General features: G+C 38.6%; 1 protein-coding gene across 5 annotated transcripts in view; it reads right to left on the bottom strand.

The window, feature by feature from the left end:
- CTPS2 (CTP synthase 2) overlaps positions 1 to 26560 on the bottom strand; it is a 131911-nt gene that overhangs the window by 80378 nt on the left and 24973 nt on the right. For all 5 annotated transcript variants that reach the window (XM_067566101.1, XM_067566102.1, XM_067566099.1 and 2 more), the window contains 9 exons: positions 26117 to 26233; positions 24969 to 25052; positions 20067 to 20147; positions 16868 to 17019; positions 16467 to 16599; positions 6078 to 6166; positions 4860 to 4954; positions 4399 to 4461; positions 3473 to 3516 (listed from right to left, as the gene is read on the bottom strand). In XM_067566101.1, the coding sequence (XP_067422202.1) occupies positions 3473 to 3516; positions 4399 to 4461; positions 4860 to 4954; positions 6078 to 6166; positions 16467 to 16599; positions 16868 to 17019; positions 20067 to 20147; positions 24969 to 25052; positions 26117 to 26233 (858 nt within the window). The remainder of the gene's footprint in view (positions 1 to 3472; positions 3517 to 4398; positions 4462 to 4859; positions 4955 to 6077; positions 6167 to 16466; positions 16600 to 16867; positions 17020 to 20066; positions 20148 to 24968; positions 25053 to 26116; positions 26234 to 26560) is intronic.

The following is a 26560-nucleotide window of genomic DNA, read 5'->3' as shown; positions in this document are numbered from 1 at the left end:
GGTGTTCCCTCATCAGCCCCGATGGAGCACAATATCATCTCCACTGGCTCAATAATTCAGAAACCTCACTAACCTGCTCCCTCTTCAATTATTTCTGTCCATTACTATAAACAATATCCAAATATTTGTTAACACAGTGCAGGCTCTGCTAAAATGGAGCCTTTACAGTTATAGTATTAATGTGGTAAGATGCCCAGTTGAAATAATTCAAGTTCTTTTTGCCTCATTTAGAGATCAACTGTCAAATATCAGCATTCCCCTATACAGATTCAGAAATTTACTCCTAATTCCTGGGTTATCATCACAAACCAACCACCTTCTCTACCTAATTGCAACTTTGCAAAGTAGCTGTTATGCATATCATATACAAACAAACTGTTAAGACTGCATTCATTATATTAATCTTCCATTACTTTCAGATATTACATTTGTTCCATTATTTTCTTTATTTTTTCCACATAAATTGTACTTGAATGTATGTCTTGCTTCTCCCTGAATGCAATCAAAATGCTGCAGATCACCCAATGATTCAAAATCTCTGTAAAATAGCAATATGTTGTCACAGATACGAGCTTCAATTCACTTCTCAACACCTTCTCCCATTTGTATAGCGTCAGAGGTGCCCACGATTCTTTACCACTCCTTTCAGTCCATCGCATGGGCTCTGAAATCTTGGAGTTCCAATCCTTGTTTCTTCAGTCTTCTCTTGAGAGTCTCCCCATCATATCTTCTGCTTTTCACATCCCTTCTTGCCGTTCTCTTCCTTCCATGTTTTCTTTGCAAGTCATTCTTCTCCCGTTCTTATCCCATGTCCATTCACTTCAAATGTGCACTCTCCATTACTGGGAGTCCCAAGTTCGTCTTCCCCCTAATTTCTTCCGTGCACACGCTCGTCTGCCTTCCACTTGCCTGCCATTCTCCTCAATATATTACTGTATCTTAGAATCATAGAAAATCTTCTTTGCCTCCATCTGTTTAAGACTCCACCATTTCCAAATCACAGAGCAGGCAGGGAAAAACACATGCAGCACACACTTTTCCTTTTGGTTTGTTGTTTAACTGAGGTCTTGCAGTACTCCTTCCACCTTTTTCACAGCTGCCCATACACATCGGGCTCTTCTTTTCAATTTTCCAGATCTCTCTCCGATAGCACTAAGGGTACGTCTACACTCCAATTAGACACTTGCAGCAGGCCCGTGCCAGCTGAGTAGGGCTCAGGAGCTGTTTATTTGTGGGGTAGACGTATGGACTCGGGTTGCAGCCTGAGCTCTGGGATCCTCCCCCCTCACAGGGTTCTAAGCCTGGGCACAGGTTTGTCTTCATCACAGCTAAACTGCCCCTTAGACCAAGTTCCTTAGCCCAAGTCACCTGACATGGGCCAGCTGCATGCTTTTAATTGCAGTGTAGGTAGTCCCTCAGTGTACTTCTCAAGTACATAGATTCATTCTTCTGCTTGCGCTTCTTTCTTGAAGCGTCAATCAACAGCTTATTCCACCCTCTCTACTTGCAAAACTTCAGTTTTCTTTGTGTTTATCCATGTCAAATCATGGTCTTCATTCACAGATGCCCACTTGCTATTGTTCTAGCATTTAGCATTAACCCAGAAAATTGTTCTTAGAGTTGAAATATGGATTTGAACAGGCTAAAAAATATTTTAGTGAGGGTGCAGCAAAATTGCCTCACAAAAAGCAACAATAAATACAGAGCCTCATTGCTATTACACTGCAATAAACAATAGCTCTCTGTGATCATAGATAAAAGAAAACAGCATATAAAGAAAAAACTAGCAATTAACCTATGCTGTCAAGTTTAAATTCTGATTCAAATCCAGATCAACATTAACTCAAACTGTGGGACATCCAGATCTGGGGTATTGGTTCAGGTCCATCTTTAGTGAGAACTAAGGGATGTTTAAAAGATACAAATAATCTTTAGCACTTAAATGGCATGTTACAAAGATCATCTACTTAACTAGGAAAGGAACATAGCAACATCAGGATAAGTAAAATGAGATTACTGACAAGAACATTTTGAGGGGCTGAATGTCGCCTGCCACAAAGTTAGTAGGTAAGACACGGAAAGGGAATAAACTGTACGTAATATCATGATAGGAAGAAATTCTGCTGATACCTTCTTCCCCAGTGACAAGCATTCAATGCATCCTAAGATCATTCTTCCCAGTAGCCTGGCCCTTCTGCACCTAAAATCCCTGCCCACCAAACATATTTTCACAGGCTTAAGATAACCTTGATAATATTCAGGATTTCAAGAGTATATTGACTTATGGAATTCATCAGGGGTCAATTTTTTCTTAGATTCAAAAGAAGTGTGTAAATAAAATGTGATCTCTTGCAGCCTATAAGAGTGAAATGAAAGGAATCTTTTAAACTACATTTGATTTGGTGTAATGTTTGAATTTCTATTTGTTTACATATGAGTACATTTTTAAAGTTCACATTGATTTTAATAGGAGGCATGCAGACAAAATTCTGTACAGCACTTTGACAATTTACTTTAAAGTTCAGACTAACACACCCGTCAATATACATATTTCAAGATCACTTAAAACAAAAAAGAAAACAAAAGTATTCATATTTTACAGACTAAGCAAAAATTCATGCCTACATTTCAGCTTAAAACCCAACACTTCTGAAGTAAGCTGACACTGAAGCAGAGGTTTAACATTCAGCTGTCTATTAATACAATATATGCCCAAGACATTTCTCTTGTCTTATCTTTTCCATATTCTAGAAATCCCCATATTTCAGGTAATCTGTGAGCTTTTCCATTATGAAAATATTGCATGCTCTCCTCAACTATGAGAAATTACCAGGGGCTCCCTTCCAAGATTTTAGCAGAGCACACTTGGATGGTGTGAGTGCAATTTTATATTATGGAGTCAAGAGGACTTTATCTTGAAGAACCAAAATCACTGTTATTGGAACCATTTGTATTTTCATGTTTATTAAATCCACTATGATGTTTTTAAATCCTTGACCAATTTTCCTCTGCTTTGGTACAGTCCCATCAAACATACAATATAGGAAATTGTCCTAAAGAAGGACTTTTTCTTTGTGACACTGTAACAAATTTGAAAAAAAAATACTATCATATAAAAGAAATTACACGAGTACTTTTCTTTATTCTCCCTGAAATTTTATTGAAAATATTTGTGTATAAGAGATCTCTCCAACTTTGTAGCTTCTCGTTATGTTTCACTCTATAATAAATACATTATAATCCTTACCCTCAATCTGTGGTCATGGAAATTACTCTGATATAAAATTAGCATTATATATTCATTACTCTTATATCTTCCTTATAGTGCTGAGTTCCTATTTAAACAATAAATATGCTAAATATGGAGAGCGGACATCTCTTAATATCACAATACATGAAAAAGATAGCATTTCATCCATCTAACCAAAAAGCAAACAAGGGGTATTGAGAAAACAAACAAAAGAGTACTTACAACAGGATATTTTGTGTTTGGGTCAAATTCTGTAGAATTTGCATCTGGAATATAAAAAATTGAGAATAACCCCCACACATTTTCATCATCCTAGATCATCAGTTTTACTGGCTTGTAAGGCTATATTGTGCCTCTAGGCACAGCCTTGTAGAGGAATGTGTGTAAAGTGCAGAACCCCTCCGGCAGCCTCAGGAAGCACAGTGCTTCAAGGTAAGTCTGCATTTCGAGAAGGAATGTGATTCCCAGCTCAAGGAAACATGTCTGTGCTAGCACACTAAAAACAGCGTAGCCTCATCTGCGTGTGCAATGGGATGGGGAAGCTGTCCTGAGCACATGCTAGTGTCTAAGACAGGTACATACTCAGGGCAACTAGTCCCTTTTCCTGCTCATGCTGCTGCAGCTACACTTATTTTTAGCGCACTAGCTAGATCAGAGCTAGCATGGTTATGTCTTTGTAAGCTGGGAATCACACCCCCAGCCCGAAGTGCAGACATACTCTTAGAAGCACACCAGAGTCACTCTTCCTCCTCTGCTGCGTGCTTGTTCCTGAGGATAACAATTTACTGCTAGCCTAAACAGCACTAAATTACTACTCACCCTGCACTTTTTTGGCTACTCTGATCAATGAGTAGTAGGGGGGAGCCAACGCTCCTCCCATTCTCCACCACTACCTGCCCATCTGCTCCAGGAAGAGAGTCTGGAGGTCAGCTGCCCAGTTTACTCCTATGCTCCTGAAACCAAGATCCGCACAGGGGTAGAAATGGAGTTCTTACTCCCTTACACAAGTAGCTAGTCTAATTCACAATCTAGCTCTTAGAATTTGTTCAAACTGATCTAAATATGTAATATCTGAATAATATAAAGTTCATATAAAGAATAAACTTTCTTCTAAGTGAACCAAATCCATACTAGGATACTGAACTCACCTTTCCAGTTTAAACAGTTTCTTGCAAACTCCACCACTGCCAGCTGCATCCCCAAGCAAACTCCTGAAAAGAAGAGAACAGAGTTTCACAAGACGGAAAGTAACGTTTACAAAGTAGCCTTAATTCAGCCTTCAGAACACCCAATCCACAGTTTTGATTTCTGCCTACCCAGGTTCTATGTACAAACCCATAAGTTCCGGGAGTTCTAAAGACTGACTGACTAAAACTGTGGGCAAGAAATTTAAAGCTCACTCTGAGATTATTCAGAATAACAACATCCTTAGAGTTTTACTAAATAATCGGTTTTTCATTTTAAATGGTATGTTATGATTTAATGAGACCATGCAACTTTGCCAGGTAGATTTTAGATCCTATCTTAACTACTTTAGTTTTATAAAAATTAACCAATTGACTACATATCTTCAACACCCAGTAGTATTTTCTAAGTCGAAAGATCTTACCAAGAAAAGGTTTTTTCTTTTTTCTTGCCCAACAGATTGCTTGGAGTTTGCCCTCTGTTCCCCTAAATCCAAACCCTCCTGGAACCAAAATGCCACTGTAATAAAATCCATATATAAAATGATTGGGATGTAGAATAAGGACAAAAAAGAAAGTCTGTGTGTGTCAGTTAAAGGATGGACATGTCATGTTAAAACTGAATGAGCATGGTGTTAGGGAGCACCAAATTTTGTATAATCCAAGGCACCAATGTTGGGTGATCTTTAATGAGAAATACACCACATCAACATGAAAAATCCATTGGACTTATTTCGAGTTTTGGAGCATCTGCCTCCAAATTCTAGCCAAATTCTAATACAAGTAAAATTGTATATTCCTTTCTAGTGAAATTCCTATTAATTTAATAAGCTGCAGACGTCTTCTTCACTTCTTGACCCTAAACTGTTGAGTAGTATTGCTGGTGCCTTTACCATAGCTGCTGAGTAATACTAAATACATAGATGCATTTTGATAGTGGATGAAGTAAAATGTTCCCTTTATGTTTACAGGGTGAAATGCTGGCCCCAATGACATCAATCACAAAATGTCTATTGATTTCAGTGGGGCCACTTATAGTTTTATAATTTTGCAAAGTGGTTGATGCTTATGTTTAGTAGCCCGGGCAAAACATTTACTATGTTTGATGGCAAAAATAATCCACTGATCCTTTACTCGTAATAGAAAGAGTAGAATTTTTGAAAATATCTAAGTTTTCAAATGTACCTAAGCACTTATGCACATTTAAAAATCCCACCCAAAGAGGCTAGAGGAGGGGCTGAAGTTCTGCCCCAATATTTTTTTCCTTGCTATCTCCTTCAGTATAACTCATGCTTGTCACCAACCATCATGAAGTCATTTCTTCCTATCAGCAACCAAACCAAATTCCTAAACAAGTCTACCGTGCACAGTGAATGGCTCTAAATCTTTTCAGTAATATATGATTTGCCATTTGAGATGCACTTCAGAATTGTGTGATATTTTTACATAAAATCAAAAATCTTTTCCATGATGGCTTTTACATTGCAAAGTATTGAGTTAACGAGAAGAAAGATAAGATGGTATTGGACACTGAAATTATAGGAGACACAGGAATAATCAGTTACGAAAAATTTTACATTTATACAAAACAACAAACCATTAAACTCTTCTATTTTGTATATAGAATACTTGATGACACTTACTCTGCTTTGCATAACTTTTGCCAAGCCTGGTGGTATTTCACTGGGTTCTCAACTTCTGTAGAATGCTCAAGCTCTATTGAATCTATATACTAAAAAAGAAAACTATATGACAAAACAGTATTTCCTTCCACAGAAAAAGCAATATAAGGTTTTATATTGTACAACATTTATAGCATAAAACAATCCAGCAGGATTTTTCAATGATTTTCAAAATAAATCTGCACATAAAAAAATACCACCTAAAGATCCAATCCTGCAAGGACATTTGTCCAGGTGCAGAGGTCTTCCTATAAGGAATTCTTTGAAGAGTTGCATCTATGGTTATGATAGCTTTCTAACTATAAGTCTCTCTTCTATGTACCTTCTTCTCTCTGACTTAGCTCAAGATGGCAGCTATTCCAGATTGAGTCACACACACTGTGTTCTCTCTTGGAGAGTCTGGACCAGATCCTCAGCTGATGTAAATGAATGTGGCTCCACTGAAGTCAACAGAGAAAAGGAGGACAGTGGGGCAGTTGGGGCATCGGACTGACATTCAAAAGATCTGGGTTCAGTTCCTGGCTCTGCCACAGACTTCTTCTGTGACCTTGGGCAAGTCACCTAATCTATCTATGTCTCAGTTTCCCCTCTATAAAACATGGGGTTAATACTTTCCATCTCCCTCTATTTTAAGTTCTTCAGAGCAAAGACTATTAGTCTATTACTGTATGTATATACAGTCCCCAGCACTATGGGGGTCCCAATTTCAATTATTTATACAAACAATAATTAAGACTGCCCCAATTTACACCATCTGAGGATCAGGCCCAAAATGTTTGTTTATTCTTTGCCATTTTCTTTAATCCAAAATAAAAATAATCCACGCTGAAAGTACACATTTTCTCTTTATCTAGGGAAAAACACAGCACTGGTGAATAACAAGAACGCCTGAGATTTGTTGTATTGGTAGTTTTGAGGGGTGAGATTTACTTTCTATCCAACATTTTCTTCTTTTCCAAAAGATGCAATAGTGAATATAACTACATATTTTATTAGGTACAAATAGTATGTTTTTCTGTTTTACATGGTTGAAAAGAGAAACTAGCTAATTATACATTTAAAATTAATTCTGATTTTAATCTCAGTCAAATACACTGAGTCAGCACATTTATAACTATTTGAACATTATAGGTTTCATCATTCAAATATGCAAATGCTGTACTATGAATTAGGTATCACAATGGTATATTAAAGGACTGCTTCAAAACTCAGGATTAGACAGAGGCACTGCTGGCAAAAAGGCTGAAACACAGGTGTTTGCAGGAGTTCTGAAAGTGGAATTGGCTCTGGGGAAGCTTTGTCACGGATTTTGGCCTAGATTTAAGCACGCACATACATGTTTGCACACTTTATACATGCAAGAAGCTCCACTAAACCTCAGTAAGCCTACTTGTGCATGTAAAGTTAAGTATGTATTTGCAAGGATTGGGGCCTTTGTTATTTTTGTTCAAAGTGAACAGGGCTAGTTTAAATACAAGATAAATAAAATTCACCCCCATGCAAGGAGCCAGCACAAAACTTGGAGCACCACTTAAACCATCAAAACAACAATTAAGTGGGACTTAAATGGTGTGTAGGCCTTGGGCTGGCCCTTTACACAGGGGTGGATTTCTCTCATTGCATAAATAATTTCTCTCCCAGCTGAGACACTGACTCGCTCTAGTCTCAGATTTTACCTATCACTGAGCAGACACAGCTTTCATAGTAAGTAACAGACTCTAACATTATCTGCCCCACAGTTTTCAGTGTCATTTGGCAGTAGGGACAGCATCCACAGCAACTGAACAACACATGCACACAAGGACTCTGAAGAACCTTCCAGGAAGAGAAACAACTTGGGCAGCAAAAGTGTATCTGGCATGACGATGACAACACTTAGACAATGATAAATGAATCTTGCATTGTTCCTGCAAAGCTTTGGAACCAAAGTAGAGCAAGCTGTGCAGTCTGCTTCAGAGATGGGATTTCTTATCTCTTATGGTGTCTGTCAGAATGTTATCTTTCACTACGGCTGCTTGCTCAGTCTCTGCCAAATTAATCTGAAGAGCAAGGGGGTCTTAAGGCAACTGCTGTCCGATGAGACCAAGTCATTGGAGCCTCCAGTACTGGGGTAGTGCTCTATGCAATAAAATTAGAAAATAAAAGCAGAGCATATCAATTAATGTACCCCAATCCTAATGCCATGTGCCATTCCTTGACAATTTACAGCTCTTCTCAGATGAAGGGTCTCTATGGTGCAATGGCTCTGATACCCCACACAATATAATTCACATATGCATATTCCAGTAGAGATTCCAAAGCAACAGGAAGACTTAGATTGACAGCCATGGAACGGCAGTGATGGGCAAGTAACAAGCAGATGTAGTTTTAAGGCAAATTAGAGTGCCCAGCCTATAATTTTCACCAAGACTAGTTACTGGGCCTCTTACACTAAAACAGCTGGTTTGATATGCCTGGTCTCCTTAGAAAACACTGTGTGGTAGCTAGAGCAGTTAAAGCCAGAAGTTCAGGGTTCTGTTCCTGGTTCTAACACTGACTCTATGTGAGAGCTTGGGCAGGCTCCAATACTGTGTCTCAGTTCCCTAATTTGTAAAATGAGGTTAACAATAGTTACCTGCTGTAATTCACAGGCGTGCTGTGGCTCTTAATTTATTAATGTTTGTAAAGTGATGTGAAATCCTCGGACAGAAAGTGTTAGATCTGGGCCAAGTGTTCTAATCATGATTATTACATTAGAGACAGACAAAGGCAACTATAACTAGGAAATACCACACTGGATTCAACCAGTGGTCCATCTAGTCTAGTCCCATTACCAATGGTGGCCAGGACCTCTACCCCGAAGGAAAGTTTCCTCCTAACCTCCAACAGTTAGAGGTTAGCTTTATCTCTGAAGCATGAGGGGTGTATCCCTTCTGAAACACTAATTTATTTGTTTTAATATTTATCATTATAACAATGGAAACTCTTGTTAGACCTATAGGGATGGTCTAGATTTACTTCGTCCTATCATAGAATAGGAAGCTGGGACTTGATAACTTCTTGAGGTCTTTTCCAGTCCTACATTTTTTTATGAAATGTCTAATTCTTTCTTCAATCCTCCCAAGTTCTTAGCCACATAGATATCTTGTGGCTGTGAGTTTCACACATTAATTCTGTATTATGTGAATAAGTATTTCCTTTAATTAGCTCTGAATTTGTCATTTTTCAATTTCCTTGAACATCCCCTTGTTGAATAATGCGGTAGGGAGAACAGACGCTCTCGATTCACTGATATTATTCCCTATTTTGTATACTTTATCTTGACTCCCCCCTTTATTTGTCTCTTCTCTAAAATAAACAGTTCCAACCTTTTCAATCTCTTTATATATGGAAGGGTTTAATCATTCTCGTTGTCCATCTCTGATGCCCCTCTTACTGGCTGTAAAGAAGGCTTGCAGTAAAGATAATTTGGGTCTGCTTTTGGGTCCGTGTGCAGGAAAGGGGGTTCTTTTCAAAAGGCTTAGGGGAGAAGCAAAAAGATAAAGGCTTGCTGCTGCTTGACCTGATCTGCCTGAGGCAGAGAGAAATGGGGGAACCAGCAGGATGATTTCAGAGCCTGTGGGAGGAGAAGATACATCAAAATATCCTCCATCATCACTGGCTGCCACTGCTGTCTGTAATTCGACAACCTGACTTACAACCCAGCAGACTGGAAGCGAGATGCGAGGATACAGAAAGTACTTAAATACAACGGTACAGTGCCCGATCCTGTTCCCACTAAAGTAAATGGGAATTTTGACATCTCTCTTTAATAGGAGCAGGATTAAGTCTTTGATAGTATGCTAAAAATATTTCTTTTATGATTATTCTTACATTCAAACAAAGTATTTTTAGCGTCCCCCTCTATGTGTAAGTATCAATAATGTTCATTTATTCCCAAATACTTTTAATTACTATGACAAAAGCAATCAGTCCTTCTGAAACAATAGTTTTGAGTGGGTTAATTTGATACTGGGGCCAGGCTGGCCCAGCATGCTAAACAAACCCTAGGCTGAATGGTAAATGGCCCGTACTTTGCTTGACTGGGCACAATTTTTTAAGAAAGGGTTTTCTTGTTTCTGATAGCTCTGCTGATCACAATCTCTTTGAAGAAACTTCATCATAAGCCCTACTTTTATTGTGCCCGAATAGCAGGTGGCCAGCCTGGGCTGTCAGAAAGGGGAATGTATCAGCATTGCCTAGTGGAGAGAGCACTGGACAAGGGCTCAGAAGACACAGCTTCCATTTCTGGCTCTACTACTAGTCTGCTGGGTGATCTTCAGCAAATCACTCCACCTCTCTGTGCCTCAGTTTCCCTATCTGTAAAATGTGCATAATTATACTGGACCTCCTTTGTGAAGCGCTGTGAGATCTACTGATGAAAAGAGCTGAGTGTTCTTATTATCAGTACTTAAAAAGTAGTGTCCTGCCTGTTGTGAAGGGAAAGATGGATGATTTTCTGGGAAGGAGGAAACATGCCTTATAGTGACAGACTCAAGGAGTTCAATCTATTTACCTTACCAAAAAGAAGATTAAGGGGTGACTTGATCACAGATTAAATACCTACATGGAGAATAGAAATTTGATAGAGGGCTCTTCAACTAGCAGACAAGGTTATAACAAGATCCAACAGAAGGAATTCAAAGTTAGACAAATTCAGAAAGGAAATAAGGTGCAAATTTTTAACAATGAGGGTAATTAATCATTGGAATAATTTACCAAGTGTAGTGGTGGATTCTCCATTACAGGCAATTTTTAAATCAAGATTGGATGTTTTTCTAAGAGATATGGTCTAGTTCAAACAGGAACTAACCCAGGGAAGTCCTAGACCTGTGTTATACAGGAGTTCAAACTAGATTATCACACTGGCCCCTTCTGGCCTCAATCTATGGGACCTGGTGGGAAGGGGAATTTTTACTGAAACACATTGCTTATCAGGCTTCCAACCAACTGCACATTTCCAAAAAAATCAACTCGTGCCATTTAAACTTGGAGTGCAAAAAATGTTTACCTGTTTGGGATGCTGTTTCGTAATTTTGGAGCTCAAAAACAGCTGTGCTCTCAAATGAGCATTGGCATGTGATCCATAACAAAGATTAGGCACCTTCTGATATGCTTTTTTAAATCAGATGGTTGAACTTATTATCTGTAAACTGGATACTGCAGATGCACAAGCCTTTTTTATTTCCAAAATTTGTTTTGTTGAAGAAAATATTCACCCACATTTTATAAAAAGGACAGCTATTAAATGCTAAGAACAAATCATCTCAGGACAAAAACAATGTAGGCAAGTTCTTTCTTCCATCTATGTACTCATATTCACCCCATAACTGAAGTAGCTGAGTACCTCTCTCAGATACGCTAAAATACAAATAAAAATGAAAGCGGGGTCTGAATGAGCTCTCCCCTGACATCTAGTGATGAGCTGCGGAAAAGACTTAAGCAACAGACCACATCTGCATAGACACACTCACTCTGCCTAGGTGTGCAGCATAATGGAACTGCTTTGCCAAAATGTTCTCTTTTGACTGGTACTGGTACAAATCACTTTAGTATTTACTGAGGGACAAACTACCCTAAAATCCTCAATCTCTGAGGGACAATCTACACTTATTGCTATCTTTGCTTTCCACAAGATACTCTTAGTATAACTTTTTATGAGTGATGTACTGAATATCTGGATGCTAATATTTAAACCATAACATTAAATGTACTAACCTTAATTTGGGATATTGCAGATTATGTACTATATGTTTTTATGACTTTTAAACCAAACTCTGTACTTGGAAAATGTAAGCATGATACCCAGATATATAGAAACTTTTTCCTTAACCTATGTATTTAACTTTAACATTAGCTTTCATTAAAAAAATTAAATATTGAGCGCAGAGATAATGAAATGTTGCTATCCTTATTGTATGAGTAAAGGGCAGCAAAACTGTACTTGGTGTGCTCTGATTGAGGGGGTCACCCTCAACTGAATCTCATTCGCTACAGAAGAATTAGGGGTGCCAAATCATAGTGAAGAAGAGAAAGGGTGGGGACAGGTGTTCCTACTTAGTGGTGTGGACTCTGCCTAAAGAGTTCTAGAAACTATTTGACCCTTCTCCTCACTAGTGTTTAAAGGCAGAGCTAATTAGACTCAATTAAGAGTCACTGTTTCTATTCAGTGATTACCAGAACTGAATTGCTGATCGTCAGGTCTATGAGCTATGCCTTAGATCTGGTGTACGGACAGGGGTGAAATGAAAGATAAAGAATAGGCTGTACTGGCAATGAGGTTCTGCTACCCAGTAAAATCCCCAAGAGTTGAAATCACTGAAGAACTGGGTAAAGTGGTGAAACCTCAGAACATGGCATTGCAGAAGTGGGAGTGAGCCTCCAATAGTGCCAGCAAGTGACTAGCAGCAGCACAGAAAAGCAACAGAGGCAAACAGTCAGTTGCAGCAGCACACAGTGACCACAGAGATATTGATGGACCTCCTACCCCTTTCAGGGGTGGGGGTGAACCCCTGTGAACACACCTCTGAATTCTGGGTCTTTGCTAACCAAGTACAGTCAACTATGAGTGGGGTGCAGCAAAGGCAGCAATATGTTAAAGGGACATTGGTTCGTCAGACTTTCCCACTCCAAGGTGGGAAACTGAAGCAAAGGACACTGCCCAATGCGCTGTGGGGTCGGGGTTGCCTATGATCACATGCTTTTGAATGTGACTGTGGTGTTTTCCCAAACTAATGCCTGGTTCCCATTCCCTCTTTTGTTATTGGCTGACTGTTTCAAGGTCCCAGTGGAACATTGCAGTAGGTCACTGTTGTGCAGGGAGAGGTACTCTCTCAAGTAGCTAGTTCCAATGAGGACAGAGACTTTGAAATGCACTCTATATTCATTAGGACAGCAATGCAGAGTGAAGCACTGGGGTGATATGTTCATGGTGACCTGTGTTGCTAAGCAGACAAAAAGTAGTTTGCAAGGTCTCTAGCACTTACTAATGGTAAGACTATTTCACATTTTAGGGTGATTGGTAGAATCCTTTCATCCAAGACTTTGAACATCTCTGTTTACAGAGATTCCTTCTGTTCGCTATTTCCAGTTGTTCCCTACCCTCTTTTTCCACCCAGGAAAAGCATGGGTCAGAGTCACAGATGGCGCCCCTGGTTGCCATGACTTCTTCTATTGCTATTTCTTATATGAATGGACTGAAATTTTGGAAGGATGGTGCTGTGGTTCTGGTCATGTGCTCATCTTGTCGTCTTTCGTGGTATAAGGGTTCTCCGGCGCTGCCCCTCCGCTTCGGCCACCCTCTTCCTCACAAATGACTCCAAGACCCTCTGGTTTAGCAGTTCAGTGCAGTTTATTTACAGTGTGCAGTCCCACCACCTTCCTGCCACATACAGCTTGGCTAGCTGCCTCAGGAGCTACCGCAGCCAGGCAGGCCGAGCCTCTGCTCCCCTTCCACTCCCTGGCTTCTCCTCTCCCTATTTCCTTCACCTGGGCCAGTATATAGCCCGTGACTGATTAGGCGGACAGCTGCTTCCCCTTCACAAATCAGGTACAGGTGTACCTAGCCAGCTCCAATTTACCTCACTTAATTGGGGTTGGCATGAGAGGCTGGGGAAGGGGCTGCTGCCCAGCACTGTCACAGGTGGCCTATGAAACCATCCTGGATGCAAGTGACCATCTTCGGGAAATAAGATCATTCTTCAGTGAGAGGTGGTGCTGTGTTCTGAGATCAAGGGGAGTAGGCAGTCTGACTTCACAGACACTGTGACAACTTCCCTGCATAGCTGTCAAAGCAACCAAGTCCTTATGCACAAAACTCCTATTCCTGCCCTGTGCAGAGACTGCTAAACATGACAAACAGAGTCAAATTTAGAATAGTTTTAGGGTGTGCTGCAGTGTCTAGTGTCAACATCACCAGAAAGGTGTATCAGGAAAAGTTGCTGTGTCCAGCACTTTCTGACAGCTGCAAAAGGACTTAAGCCTACACAGCTCCTGACATCATCAGAAAGAGCGTGGAGCCAGAGATTCCTTGGGTGAAATCCTGCCCCACAGAAGCCAATGGGAGTTCTTCCATTACTTTCTCTGAAGCCAGGATTTCATTCCTGGTGTCCAGTGGCTTCTGATAGCTGCAGTAGGTGCTTGGCACTTCTGAAAATGAGGCCTCTGATTTTACACTTTATATTTACCAAGCTATAACAGATGGTCATTAATAAATGAATAACTATTCAATACATTTAAGCTAAAGCATTATTTAAGTGCTATAATTTCAATGTGGAGCAAATGAATGTATAGTAGTTGCTGAGCAAACTCAAAACTCTTGCTTTCACTGTTATACATCTGAGGCTAGACTATTGCCCCTATTCAGGACAGTACTAATGCATGTGCTTAACATTAAGAAGAACATTTGGCCTGCTCCAGAGGCCAGTGAGGGGTGATGGAGACATGCCTGTGCCTCATCCTCCCTCCACCTCCTGTGGAAGAGCCTCCTGATGCCACTAGAGAGAGAGACTGGGACTGAGTTTCTACCTGCCCTTACCCACATGATTTAAGAGGGTGGGAAATGCTCTTTGCACCCTCTCAGCCACACAAGAGCCAGGTACAATCTAGCCCAAGATTTCCTGTTCTGACCAAATTATCTGAAGTCACTTAGAGATCATGAACTAAAGTCGTGGGCCATTTCTGATACAGTATTTTTCTCTGAAAAGTCAGATTCTTAATCTTCAGCTAACTCACAGGCTGTTAAAATTTCATCTGTATTCATAAACTAATATTAACACACTCCTCCACACTGCCTTCCCAATCCAAATGTTGCTATCTCCAGAGGTGAAAGTTGGCAACACAAACAGAATGTTTCACCATAAAAGTGGCTGATATCACACTTTTAAGATTACTGCAACTTCCCAGTTTAAAAAGTCAAAACAAGTTAGCTTCTGAAATGTCCCTTAAATTGGCCACTTCCTTTAAAGTACATATTTTAAAAAAAAAAAAAAAAAAAGAGGAAGGGCCAAATTCCGATAAACTCACGCTGAGCAGTACCTTGCTCCATGTATAATACTACTGAAATAAATGGGGCTACTCATGGAGCCAGGTATTACTCAATGTGAAGAAGGGTATCAGAATCTTGCCCAAAATGTGAAACAGAAATTCAAGTACTATTTATCATATATTCATAGAAATATAGGGCTGGAAGGGATCTCAAGAGGTCATCTAGTCCAGTCCCCCAGGCTGAGACAGGACCAACTATACCTAGACCATCCCTCACAGATGTTTGTCTAGCCTGTTCTTCAAAACCTCCATTGAAAAGGATTCCACAACCTCCCTATTTCAATGTTTAACTATCCTTATAGTCAGAAAGCTTTTCATAATATCTAACCTATATCTGCCTTACTGCAGATTAAACCGATTGCTTCTTGTCCGACCTTCAGTAGACATGGAGAACAACCCTTTCTCTTTATAACAGCTCTTATCATATTTGAAGCCTGTTATCAGGTCCCACCTCAGTCTTCTTTTCTCAAGACTAAATATCCTCAGTTTTTTTAACCTTTCCTCATAGGTCAGGTTTTCAAAACCTTTTATCATTTTTGTTGCTGCCTTCTGGACTCCTTTCAATTTGTCTACATCTTTCTTAAAGTGTGATGCCCAGAAATGGATACACTATTCTAGCTGAAGCCTCTCCAGTAAAACGGAGCAATTACCTCCAGGGCTTTATATATCTAACTCCTGTTAATTTTAGCCTTTTTTGCAGCTACATCACATAGTTGGCTCAAGTTCAATTTGTGATCCACTATAACCCCCGGATCCTTTTCAGCAGTATTAGTGCTTAGGTAGTTTTCCTCAATTTTTATTCGTGCATTTGATTTTTTCTTTCTAAAATGTAATACTCTGCATTTGTCTTTATTGAATTTCATTTTATTGGTTTCAGATCAATTCTCCAATTTGTCAAGATCATTTTGAATTTTTTTCACGGTAATGTTTTTCCACTTTTGAGCTCCACACTGCACTTACTAAGAAGAGCAATGCTTGATGCTGCAAGTAGTCTTATTACAATCAACAAGCACTACCTTTGGTAGTAAGCCCTTGCAGATGAATGTCCTTTGTAAAGCAAATCCAATTAGGGGCCATTACTCCAGTGTCCCTTTCAGATGCATTTAGTCTACAATAAAATAAAAACAAAATCTCTCATACTCCTTAAAAAAAACTTCATCCAGTCATTTTGTGTACACCTGTGTAAGTCCTAATTAAGATACACTTTAATATTAAATTTGCCTAAGTGATTGAAGCTAACCATTACATGCTGAAGCATTCCTGAAACTGAACGAGATTGAGCCTCACCATTAAATTCAGTTTGTGATTAATTGCCAAAGCCGAATGTTCCAGGGCCTTGAAAACAGATGCGTAGCAGTCACTTAGTTTCGTATACTTGCCAACCAGAGCTATGGAGCACGTCTTCAGCAACCTTTCATATCTGACAAAATCAAGGTTTCTAATTATTATGCTCATATTATGCATTCTAACAAATGTTTGTTTTTTAAAAATAAGGTCACAAAGTCCCCTTTTAAAAAACCACACACATATTTAAAGACAGAAGGCCATAGCCCCAACCGGCATAAATCAGCGTTGCTACACTGACTTCAGTGGAACTATATCACTTTATGCCAGCTGAAGACCTGATCCAGAGTCTTGTACTCATAATGATTTAAAAACTTTAAGAAAACGTCATAGGAGTTATATACCTGTCTGCCATTTTCTTCCATTTGAAAAGAAGATCAGTTGGTTGGTCATCAATAGGTAGGCTTAATCTCCGTTTAAAATATTTAATAATGCCTTGTTCTTCCAACAGGACTGGAACTCGATAAGTGGAAGAAACATCATGGATAAATATCACCTAATGAATAAATAGTGATTATGAAAAAAAAATTGATCTTCTGCATACTTGCATTCAAAATGTAAAATTTAAATTTAAAACAAATCTAATCTAAAATTCTCACACCTAGAGAATAAATGTAATTCAATACACATACTTTGACCATGTACTAAAATTATAAAAAGCAACATAATTAATGTTTAATGTCCCTCTCAATCACTTATCTGTAAAGAAAAGCTATTTAAAGTATAAAGATGAGGATTCCATCAACATTTCCCTTCTTTTTTTTAACCACACTATATTATGCAATCAAATGATAGACTTCCAATTCAAAAAATATATTTATAAATGTACCCTGAATATAAAGTATGACCAAATTGTCAATAATTAACATCACTACATTTGGCTTGCAAGAAATGGTGTAATTTAAATCCTCAGTTTGAATCTATATGCCCTCTCTTAATGTTGATAAGGAATGACTACTTACCCTACTGTCACTGTGGTTCTTCAAGATGATGTAGTCAGTGTAGATCCCACTGTAGGTGGGCGTGTGTCTTGTGCATGGGAGAGTGGAGTTTTTTGAATAGCTGTGTCCATCAGGGCTGCACATGCACTCTGTGCTTCTTAGTGCTCCCTTGTGCTCCCATACAAAGGCTGAAAGGACGGGGAGATTGCAACCCTCCCTCAGTTCCCTCACAATTCAAATTTCATGTTGGCCAAGGACTCCAAAGAGAAGAGATGGAGGGCAGTTCCTGGCATCCACATTGATGACATCTCAAGAAACCAGTTACTGTAGGGTAAAGTACCGTTCTTTCTCCTTTGACCATGTGTCAGCATGGATCCCATTGTAAGGGAGTGGCAATCAGTAACCTCTCTGACTGGTAGGACTGAGACGTTTCAGCTGCATCAGTCAACCAGTGATTGAGGCACAGCTCTCCCAAACTTGGCATCTGGCTGCCACGTCAAGGATATACTATATGAACAAAAGTCAGCCGGTAGCTGCATGTTGCAGCCTGGTAAATCTCAGACTGAAGCATTCCTGAAACAGACACTGGACATTCGCTGCCTTTGCCTTAGTGAAGTGTGCTTTGATGTTCGGAGAGAGAGATTCGTCAGCCATCTGATAGCAGGTGGAAACTGCACTTTGTGATCCACTTTGACAAGATGGCTTGGCCTTTTGATAAGCGAGAAATAGCCAAAAAGAGGTACAGATTCAGCCTGAAAGGCTCGGTCTTGCTAAGGTAATTGAGCAATGCTCTAGTATACAGTATACAGCTTCTTTTCTCCCAGAGTCCAGAGCGGCTTTGGGAAGAAGACTGGTAGGGTAACTGACTGGATCAGGTGAAATTCTAAGACTACCATAAGGATGAACTTGGGGGTGGTCTTAACACCACTTTATCAGGAAGGATACGTGAGGCAGTCCAGCTGTGAGAGTTTAGCGCTCATTGATCCTCTGTGCTGGGGGATGGCCAAGAGATACCATCTTGATGATAGATGGTGTAATGAGCAATCCAACAGTGGTTCAAAAGGAGGCTCTGAGTTTTAGGAGGACGATGCTGAGGTCCCACATAGTACTTAGTATCTAACCAGAGATTAAATATCAAGGAGGCCCTTGAGGAATTTCAATACCATCAAATGACAGAAGTTAGAATAGAAGTTAAGAGTCTAAAATGCTTGTCCTGCATGCTTCAGAAGCAGCACATAGTTGAGGATCTTCAGTACCAGGTCATCTGTTGCGTCCATATTGTTTTGGGCTTCCCACACAGAGAATCTTTTCCATTTCCGGGAAGTAAGTCTTCCCAGTGGAAAGTTTCAAGCTCTGTATGAGAATTTCTTGAAGCTGTAGGAAGCAATCTCTGCAAGTAGTGCTCAACCAGCCAACCTCCAATCAATGACTGTGATTCTGAATACAGTATCTGACCTTGGTTCTGAGATGATATGTGTAGTTAGGTTACAAGGTGGCTAAGAGGTCACTTTGGACATCTACAATAGATCTGACAGCCAGAACTGTCTCAGCCAGTAAGAAGCTATCAGGATGACCACAGCCTTGTGACATCTGATCTTGGATATTCTCCTGGGGATCAGAGGAATTGGCAGAAAGGCACACACAGAAGTCCTCAAGGCCACCAAAGAAGCAAGATGGCTAGTAAAGAACCTAGGCTGACCTCCTCCCCTTTGAAGCAGAAATCTTGGCCATGGGTGGTAAGAGGGAACTAAGGGAGGGTTGTGGACACCCTGCCCCCTTATGCTCTCATTCAGGAGCATGAAGCAGCACAGGGTACATGCATGGCCACGACGGACATTGCTATTCAAATAAACTCCAGTCTTGCATGCATGAAGTGCATGCGCACCTACAGTGGAATGCACATTGACGCACTCAGAGAAGAACTGGGGTGTCTATATGAGACATGCATGAATCTATTACACTTGTTAAGATGTAATAGGTTTTATATTCCAGAAATATTGGGTAGTATTTACATATTCATTTTGGTGTACTGAAGAGCCATTGACAATTTGGTCACTGTTAAAGTACTGTTATAAAAAGTTTATAAAGGATTAATAGCGGATTAGTAAATGTTACATGCACAATACAGACATAAATAGGATGCTATACATGGTTATAGATGCATCAGTAAAAGCTGTTATAGATTATTATAAACCATGGTTTCAAGCAACCTTCTGAAGTAATGGTCTCTCTAGCAATTTATAACAACCGATTAAACATTTATTCAAAATCTATTAATTCTTACCCCTTTATAAACCATCTATAATCATAGCCTTTATAGTAATTGTGACCAAATTATCAAAGGCTATTTGACATACCAAAATTAACATGTAAACAATATCCAGTACTTTTGGGTAGTTTATATTTTATATATTGACTATTTTATATTTCATCATATAGTTGCTTGCCATTTAAAAATCAGTGTATTATTGAAACAAGTATTTCTTGGAGATTAAAAATAGAAATATATTCAGATATTTAAGGTGTATAAAACTAGAAAAATCGTAGTTGTATAGCTTAAGAGAAAGAGAGACGACAGCCAATGAAGTCTGAAAGTACAAACCTGTTCAGGTTCCACATGGCAAAACATGGAAATCTTTTCCTTCACAGCCATTTCTATAGGCTTTGTACTTCTGCAGACTATCTGTCAAAATACATCATATATAAATCATAAATAAGAAGTGTGGAAAAATAAGATAGGAAAAATCTCTTTAAGTGAATGAAAGCTCCTCAACATTAATCATGGAAAAGATTGACCTCTCAAGAAACAACAGCCTGGACAAATAACTTTTTCCTGGGAGTTCTACAATTTATCATAACTTACATAAATACAATTTAACAAGATGTAGCTACATCAGATCTCCACTAACATATCCATACCTTTATTGACCCATATTCCTTTTTTCTACCTTCTATATTTCCATTCTTTCCTCTGCTATGCAACACTACCTCGCTCCTCTCCCCCTCAACTCCCCCATTCTTCCTAACACTACTCTTCATTTTTTTAATCTTTACTCATTAGGTACCATTTAAGTATTACACCAAAAAGCAAGGAATAAGGAGAGTTAAAAGTGTAATACATTATGGCCAAGATTGTTTTGTTTTTGTCCGTTATCCTTTGTTTATGTACATGACTTTCTTTGTCCTTCCAGTACCTTAACAGCACATTTTGGTTTGTAAATCAGCTGAATACTGCCCAGTGGACCTGGAGCTGCTCTGTGTCCCTTGAAGAGAAGATCGAGATGAACAAAGGAAGTTTCTTTTCTTTTCTAACTTTCCAATTCCCTTTTTCTGATGTATTTATTTCTGTGATTCCTTTCTACTGAAAGCAGGACATTTGGGAATGTGTGGAAATATTTGCAATTTTTACCAGCAAGGAATTTTTTTCCAGTACAGATGCTACGTGATTAATTTCTCAATTATTATTTATGTTACCATAGCACCTACAAGCCTTAGTCCTGGAGCAGGACCCCATGGTGTAAGGAGCTGTACAAATTCAGAATTCCTTTCCCCCTTATTTCTGATTTGTTTGTGTACAAGTGCAGATTATATTTTTAAAGCCTTTTTGTTCAGTAAACTTGCACTTACTCTTTCCTCACTTTGCTAATAAAAGAAAAGATGCCAACTGACTTTTATTTCTCCTACTCTCAAAACAGGTACTCCAGTATGCAAAACTGTAATGCAAACCAGAAAGAAATAACTAGTGCAAGTTCTAATCATTAAAGAAGAATTATGCAAGTAATTTGTAAATTCCCTTTACCTAAATGTGGGTGAATATCCAGTTATGCTTAAAAATTGACTATTGTCTTGAAGAAATGCTTTGGAATTATTAAATGTTGTGGGATTATATAAAAATTAATAATATAAAGATTTTGTATAAATTTATATACAGGTTTTTTGTTTGGACCTGGTTTGGGTTTTTTAACAGGTAATATAGGAGTATTACAAGGAAATTGACAAGGTACTAAAATACTTTGCTTTAAAAACTTTTGAATTACATGACAATGTGTGTTCAAGAATTGTAGACTTCTCTGTGATATCTTAACTCATAGCTTCCATATGTGTGACACCAGGAGGTGAGGGCTAGCTGCATGTTGAGGTAAAATTATTGCTAATGGAGTCATAAAAGTTAAATACATCAGCAATAGCAGGAAATAGAAAACTAAAGTAACAACTGCTGATTTATATTTCCCAAAGCAATAAAATACAGGTGCACAGTAGGAATTATATAATTCAGGGGGACAGCACTGGCAATCAGACAGGATATAATTTTTCAAGATGTCATGGCAGAGTCCCTTGGATGTATAGACACTGTGCATGTAAAAAGACATTTTTCAAGGCTCTTTAACATAGAACAGTGGCTCTCAACCTTTCCAGCCTACTGTACTCCTTTCAGGACTCTGATTTGTCTTGCGTACCCCCATATTTCACCTCACTTAAAAACTACTTGCTTACAAAATTTGATATATAAATATGAAAGTGTCACAGAACACTATTACTGAAAAATTGCTTACTTTCTCATTTTTACCATATAATTATAAAATCAATTGGCATATACATATTGTACTTACATTCATTGTATACTATACACAGCAGTGTAAACAAGTCATTGTCTGTATGAAATTTTAGTTTGTACTGACTTTGCTAGTGCTGTAGCCTGTTGTAAAACTAGCCAAATATCTAGATGAGTTGATGCACCTCTGGAAGACCCCTGCGTATGTGTATCCCTGATTAAGGACCACTGGCCTAGAAGAAGAAGAAACTACTCCCCTCTGTTTTAGTGGTCAACAGCTACAGATAGTAGGGAAATTATCATTCTTCATGCCTGAACTGAGGATATGCGAAAGTGACTACAACAGTCTGTTTTCCTTTCATTCCACACTCAAAAATTAACAGTTTTTAGAAGCTTAATTTTCAAAATAAGGCACAGATAATTACTTTAACTTCCTCCCAGAAATTAGGTGCACATTTTGTGTCTGCAATTAATTGCATACAACGGATTTGAAATTTAGGTCCTAAATCTTGAAATATTGGGTACAAGTGAAAACTTTGCTTCAAAAACCCGTTAAGGTTGCTAAATTACAACAGTGTGGTTACCTGTATACAAAACTGCTGTTGCAGTTATGATGAAGGGGCTTTGATAACTATTCTAACTGATGTTAAGGCTTCCTAGAGAGAAAATATAGGCACTGTTTTTTAAATAGTGAAAACTAAAATAAAGCAAAGAAATGAGTAGCTAAAATAATCTTATCTACCCTACATATAACTACACACACTGTTACCAAGTGACAGAGGTTGCATCACAATGAAACAACCTTAATGCCAGCTATGAATTGTTTGACTATATGTATTTTTTTATTAGCTTGATTTCAGTCACCAAATATTTTCTTTGAATAGATATTTTTAAATGGGAAATACTGGTTAATATATTTATCCATTAACAGTAAAAAAAAAAAAATTGGTTCAGTGCCTATAACTGTTTTTTTCTTGATAATAATGTGTGTGTGGTTTAATAGGAAAATTATTTAATGTTATTAATGTATGATAAAATTAAGTCCATGGACTTGCATTAGAGGCTTATCGATATGGATCATTAATGTGTACATACAGAATTCTTTCCTTTTCAAAACTGCATTATACTGTGTTTATTTTTTGAGTTTCCTAATGAGAGAATAGCATTAGGGCTGTTGGGTGATGATTAAATAGTTATTTCTTTATTCTTGATAACACTAATGTGTTTGTTTATTATGAGCAGAATTAAATTCGCTGTTACTTAATAGTTCTAAAAAAGATGTTCGCTTCTTTTATGAGGCAGTCACTACTGCATAGGAGGCTTCCAACTTGCAGAAATTAAGGTAATTGAAAAGTCCATTTTTATTTACTGGATTTTAGAAAAGAAAATTGGCAAAGTTGAACAAGTGTACCACAAGCACAACGTTGATAGCCGGTATACTCCAGGGGAGTTCTGTCTAGGAAAGGAATGAAGGGCCAGGCCTCCAAAGTGCTGACAGATTGATTAATTTTGCAGTGTTCATTAGTGTGATTACTGATTTACCTGTGACAGGAACAAAATTCAATGACTCTGTCCTACCAAATTACACTTAATGGGCATTCCAAACATGAGGATGTATTTTATGACTGAAACAGTAGCTTTTAACCAGAACAACATAACAAAAGTTCTCTCTCTCAGAAATGTTCAGGAAAGAGACAATTTACAGAAAAGGCAGAACGCAATATTACTTGTGCACATTATCATTTAGGGGCCATATTTCCTGTTTTGCAAAGTATAATATAATTATACAAAACAGCAGAGTTGGGTATCTCACTAGTTTTTAGAGGCTTGATACTGCAAGGTACTAGGCACTCCTGTGAAACAGCTTCAAAATCCCAACAGAGTCAGTCGGAGGATTTTAGGACATTAAGGGAGGGCCCAGCACATTGCAGAATAGAGCCCTAGAGCTGTATTATGGTTTTGCCCAGAGCTCCAAACCAAGACAAAGCACCTTGTGCCAGGCTTATAGCCAGTGAAGCGTCTTTTATCCGAAGAACTAGCATATCTTTGCTAGGTAGTGTGCTGGCATCTCCTGCTCACCTGCATGAGGAGGGACATAGTGGCTCTTTGGAGCCTGCTTTCCTCCCCACGTTTCACCTATGACACAGGTAGCCAGACCGAGGAAATAATGGGGCCTTTGTGCATTTATTCACATGTTTTACAGTTAAATTTTGTCTGAATATCAATATTTTAAGTGGATACACATTTTCCAACAATGGATTATTTTTCCTAATTCATCAGTAAAAAACGAGGACATAGCCTCACATTCCAAGAATTTTTGAATTTCTCTCAGAACAAATAAATGCAACCTTAACCCTAGATTTTTAAAGCTCTGCATAGAGATTTTACCATAAGACACTCTAATGGGAAGTGCATATTTTAGGGATTAAAATATATTGATATTCAGTACAATTTTGAAGTTTAATTTCTTTGGTTTTTAGTACAGTGATACGGTTCAAGTTGCTTCCCCTCTTCCCCCACTCACCGCCCGTCCCCATAAGGGCTTGTCTATACTTGAAATACTACAGCGGCACAGCTGCACCAGCTGTAGCACTTCAGTGTAAATACTACCTATGACGACAGGAAGGGTTCTCTCATTTGCATAGGCAATCCACCTCCCCGAGAGGCAGGAGCGAGGTTGATGGAAGAATTCTTCCATCGACATAGCACTGTCTATGCCGGGGGTTAGGTCGGCTTAACTACACTGCTCAGAGGTGTGGATTTTTCACACTCTTGAGCGACATAGTTAAGCAGACTTAATTTTCTAGTGTATGGCAGGCCTAAGATGGAATCCCTTTCCTTTCAGAGTAGAAAGAACTGGAAATTGAATTCTTATGCTTTGAATTATTTTCATGCACCAATATATCTAGATGACCTATAAACACGGATTTTATCATAGCCTTATAAACTCACCAGATCTGGAGACAAACCTAGGCCTCTCAGCGCTCGAACACTGTTCTGTGTAGGTTTTGTTTTCTGTTCTCCAGTAGCATTAGGCTGGAAACATACATTTTAAAGGCTGAAACAGTAACTCAATTCTAGTAGCTGGACAATTACAATTAAAAACTAAGAAATGTCAGTGAAAGGAAGGATACTAACAAGGGGGAAAAGTATACATCAAATCAAAGCACATTATATTAGCATGGAGAAACAGTAACACTGTATTATCACATGCATTAGAAACTCTGTGGAATTTCTAGCCATACAGCATTAGTTCAGACAACTCTCTCTTTTAGAGTAGTATTTAGAGAGTACAGGACTCAGAACTGAGGAGGAGAAAGATCCAAAACTGGACCTTCTGTAACAGCTTGGAAACTCCACAAAACAGCACTACCTTCCACAAGTGGAACTGATTGGAATTTAGTACACAACTCTGTCCTCAGATATAAACATTCAATTGCCATTGAAATGAACTGTAAATGGATTAATGTAAATCAGGACAGAATATGCTCCTTTTTATCTATATAGCTAATCCAAAAATAATTCTGGAAGATATGGTGGTATTGTCATTACCCCATCACTACCTTCCAAAAACTTGCCTACGAATATTTTTACAACTTAAAAAAAAAACAAAACTTTTGCTCTGTTTTTGCTGTAAAAGATATGGTTAGACACATCCCTAGTTAACTCATGATGCTGCAGACATTCTGGGGTATTTTTTTTAGATTTACTTACAAGAACCTATTGAAACTTCTAGGCACATGTACATTTTTACACCATACAACAACAGATTTCTGCAACCCAATATAAATAAAACACAAAATTGTCAGCATTATAAACCAGATATAACCTCACAGATGAGTTAGTGTTATTAGTCTTCACTCACATTACCTGGAACACTATAAGGGAGAACATTAGAGAATAGTGTGTGAAATCCTAGCTCCAGTGAAGTCAATTGCAAAACTCCCACTGACATCAGTGCAGACAAGATTTCACCCATTGTCTCTTTAAGCTTTAAAACACTGAATAGCTCCACTTCAACCCCTGAAAAAAATTATATGGAATGCCGTACATGGCAACACTTAACTGAAAATTAAAATATATTTATCTTACTAATTTACCTGTGGTACAAGGCTAACGTGGATATTGCAGAAGTTTTCTCTTTTTGCCTTAAACTGGAACTGTCTGAATGCCTCAACAAATGGCATTCCTTCAATGTCTCCAATAGTTCCACCCAGCTGAAAAAGAAGGCCTAGCATTTACTACTGCTCTGACAATTAAAAAGTAAATTCCTATGTCAGCCTTCAAAATTTCAACTGGTCATCTCAGTTGTGCATATTGTAAGAGGAAGAATGAATGAAGCATGGCTCTGTAGGCACATCTTGTAAAAAGCCTTTGCATCATTACATAGACCACTTCACTGGGAAAACTTTACTCATTTTCAATGCTGACTTTGTTCATTTTCAATGCTGAGGGCACAGTTTTCCACAGGAACAAGTCTAGTACCATGAAAAACTATCTGCTTTATATACAATTTTCAGTATCTTGGAGACACCTGAATTCTT

Source organism: Emydura macquarii, unplaced genomic scaffold (genome assembly GCF_026122565.2).
Source record: "Emydura macquarii macquarii isolate MOO-44397 ecotype Brisbane River unplaced genomic scaffold, CSIRO-AGI_Emac_v2 contig_2734, whole genome shotgun sequence".
Classification (NCBI taxonomy): domain Eukaryota; kingdom Metazoa; phylum Chordata; order Testudines; family Chelidae; genus Emydura; species Emydura macquarii.
The sequence above is the reverse complement of the archived record's forward strand: the minus strand, read 5'-3'. Positions and strand labels throughout refer to the sequence as shown.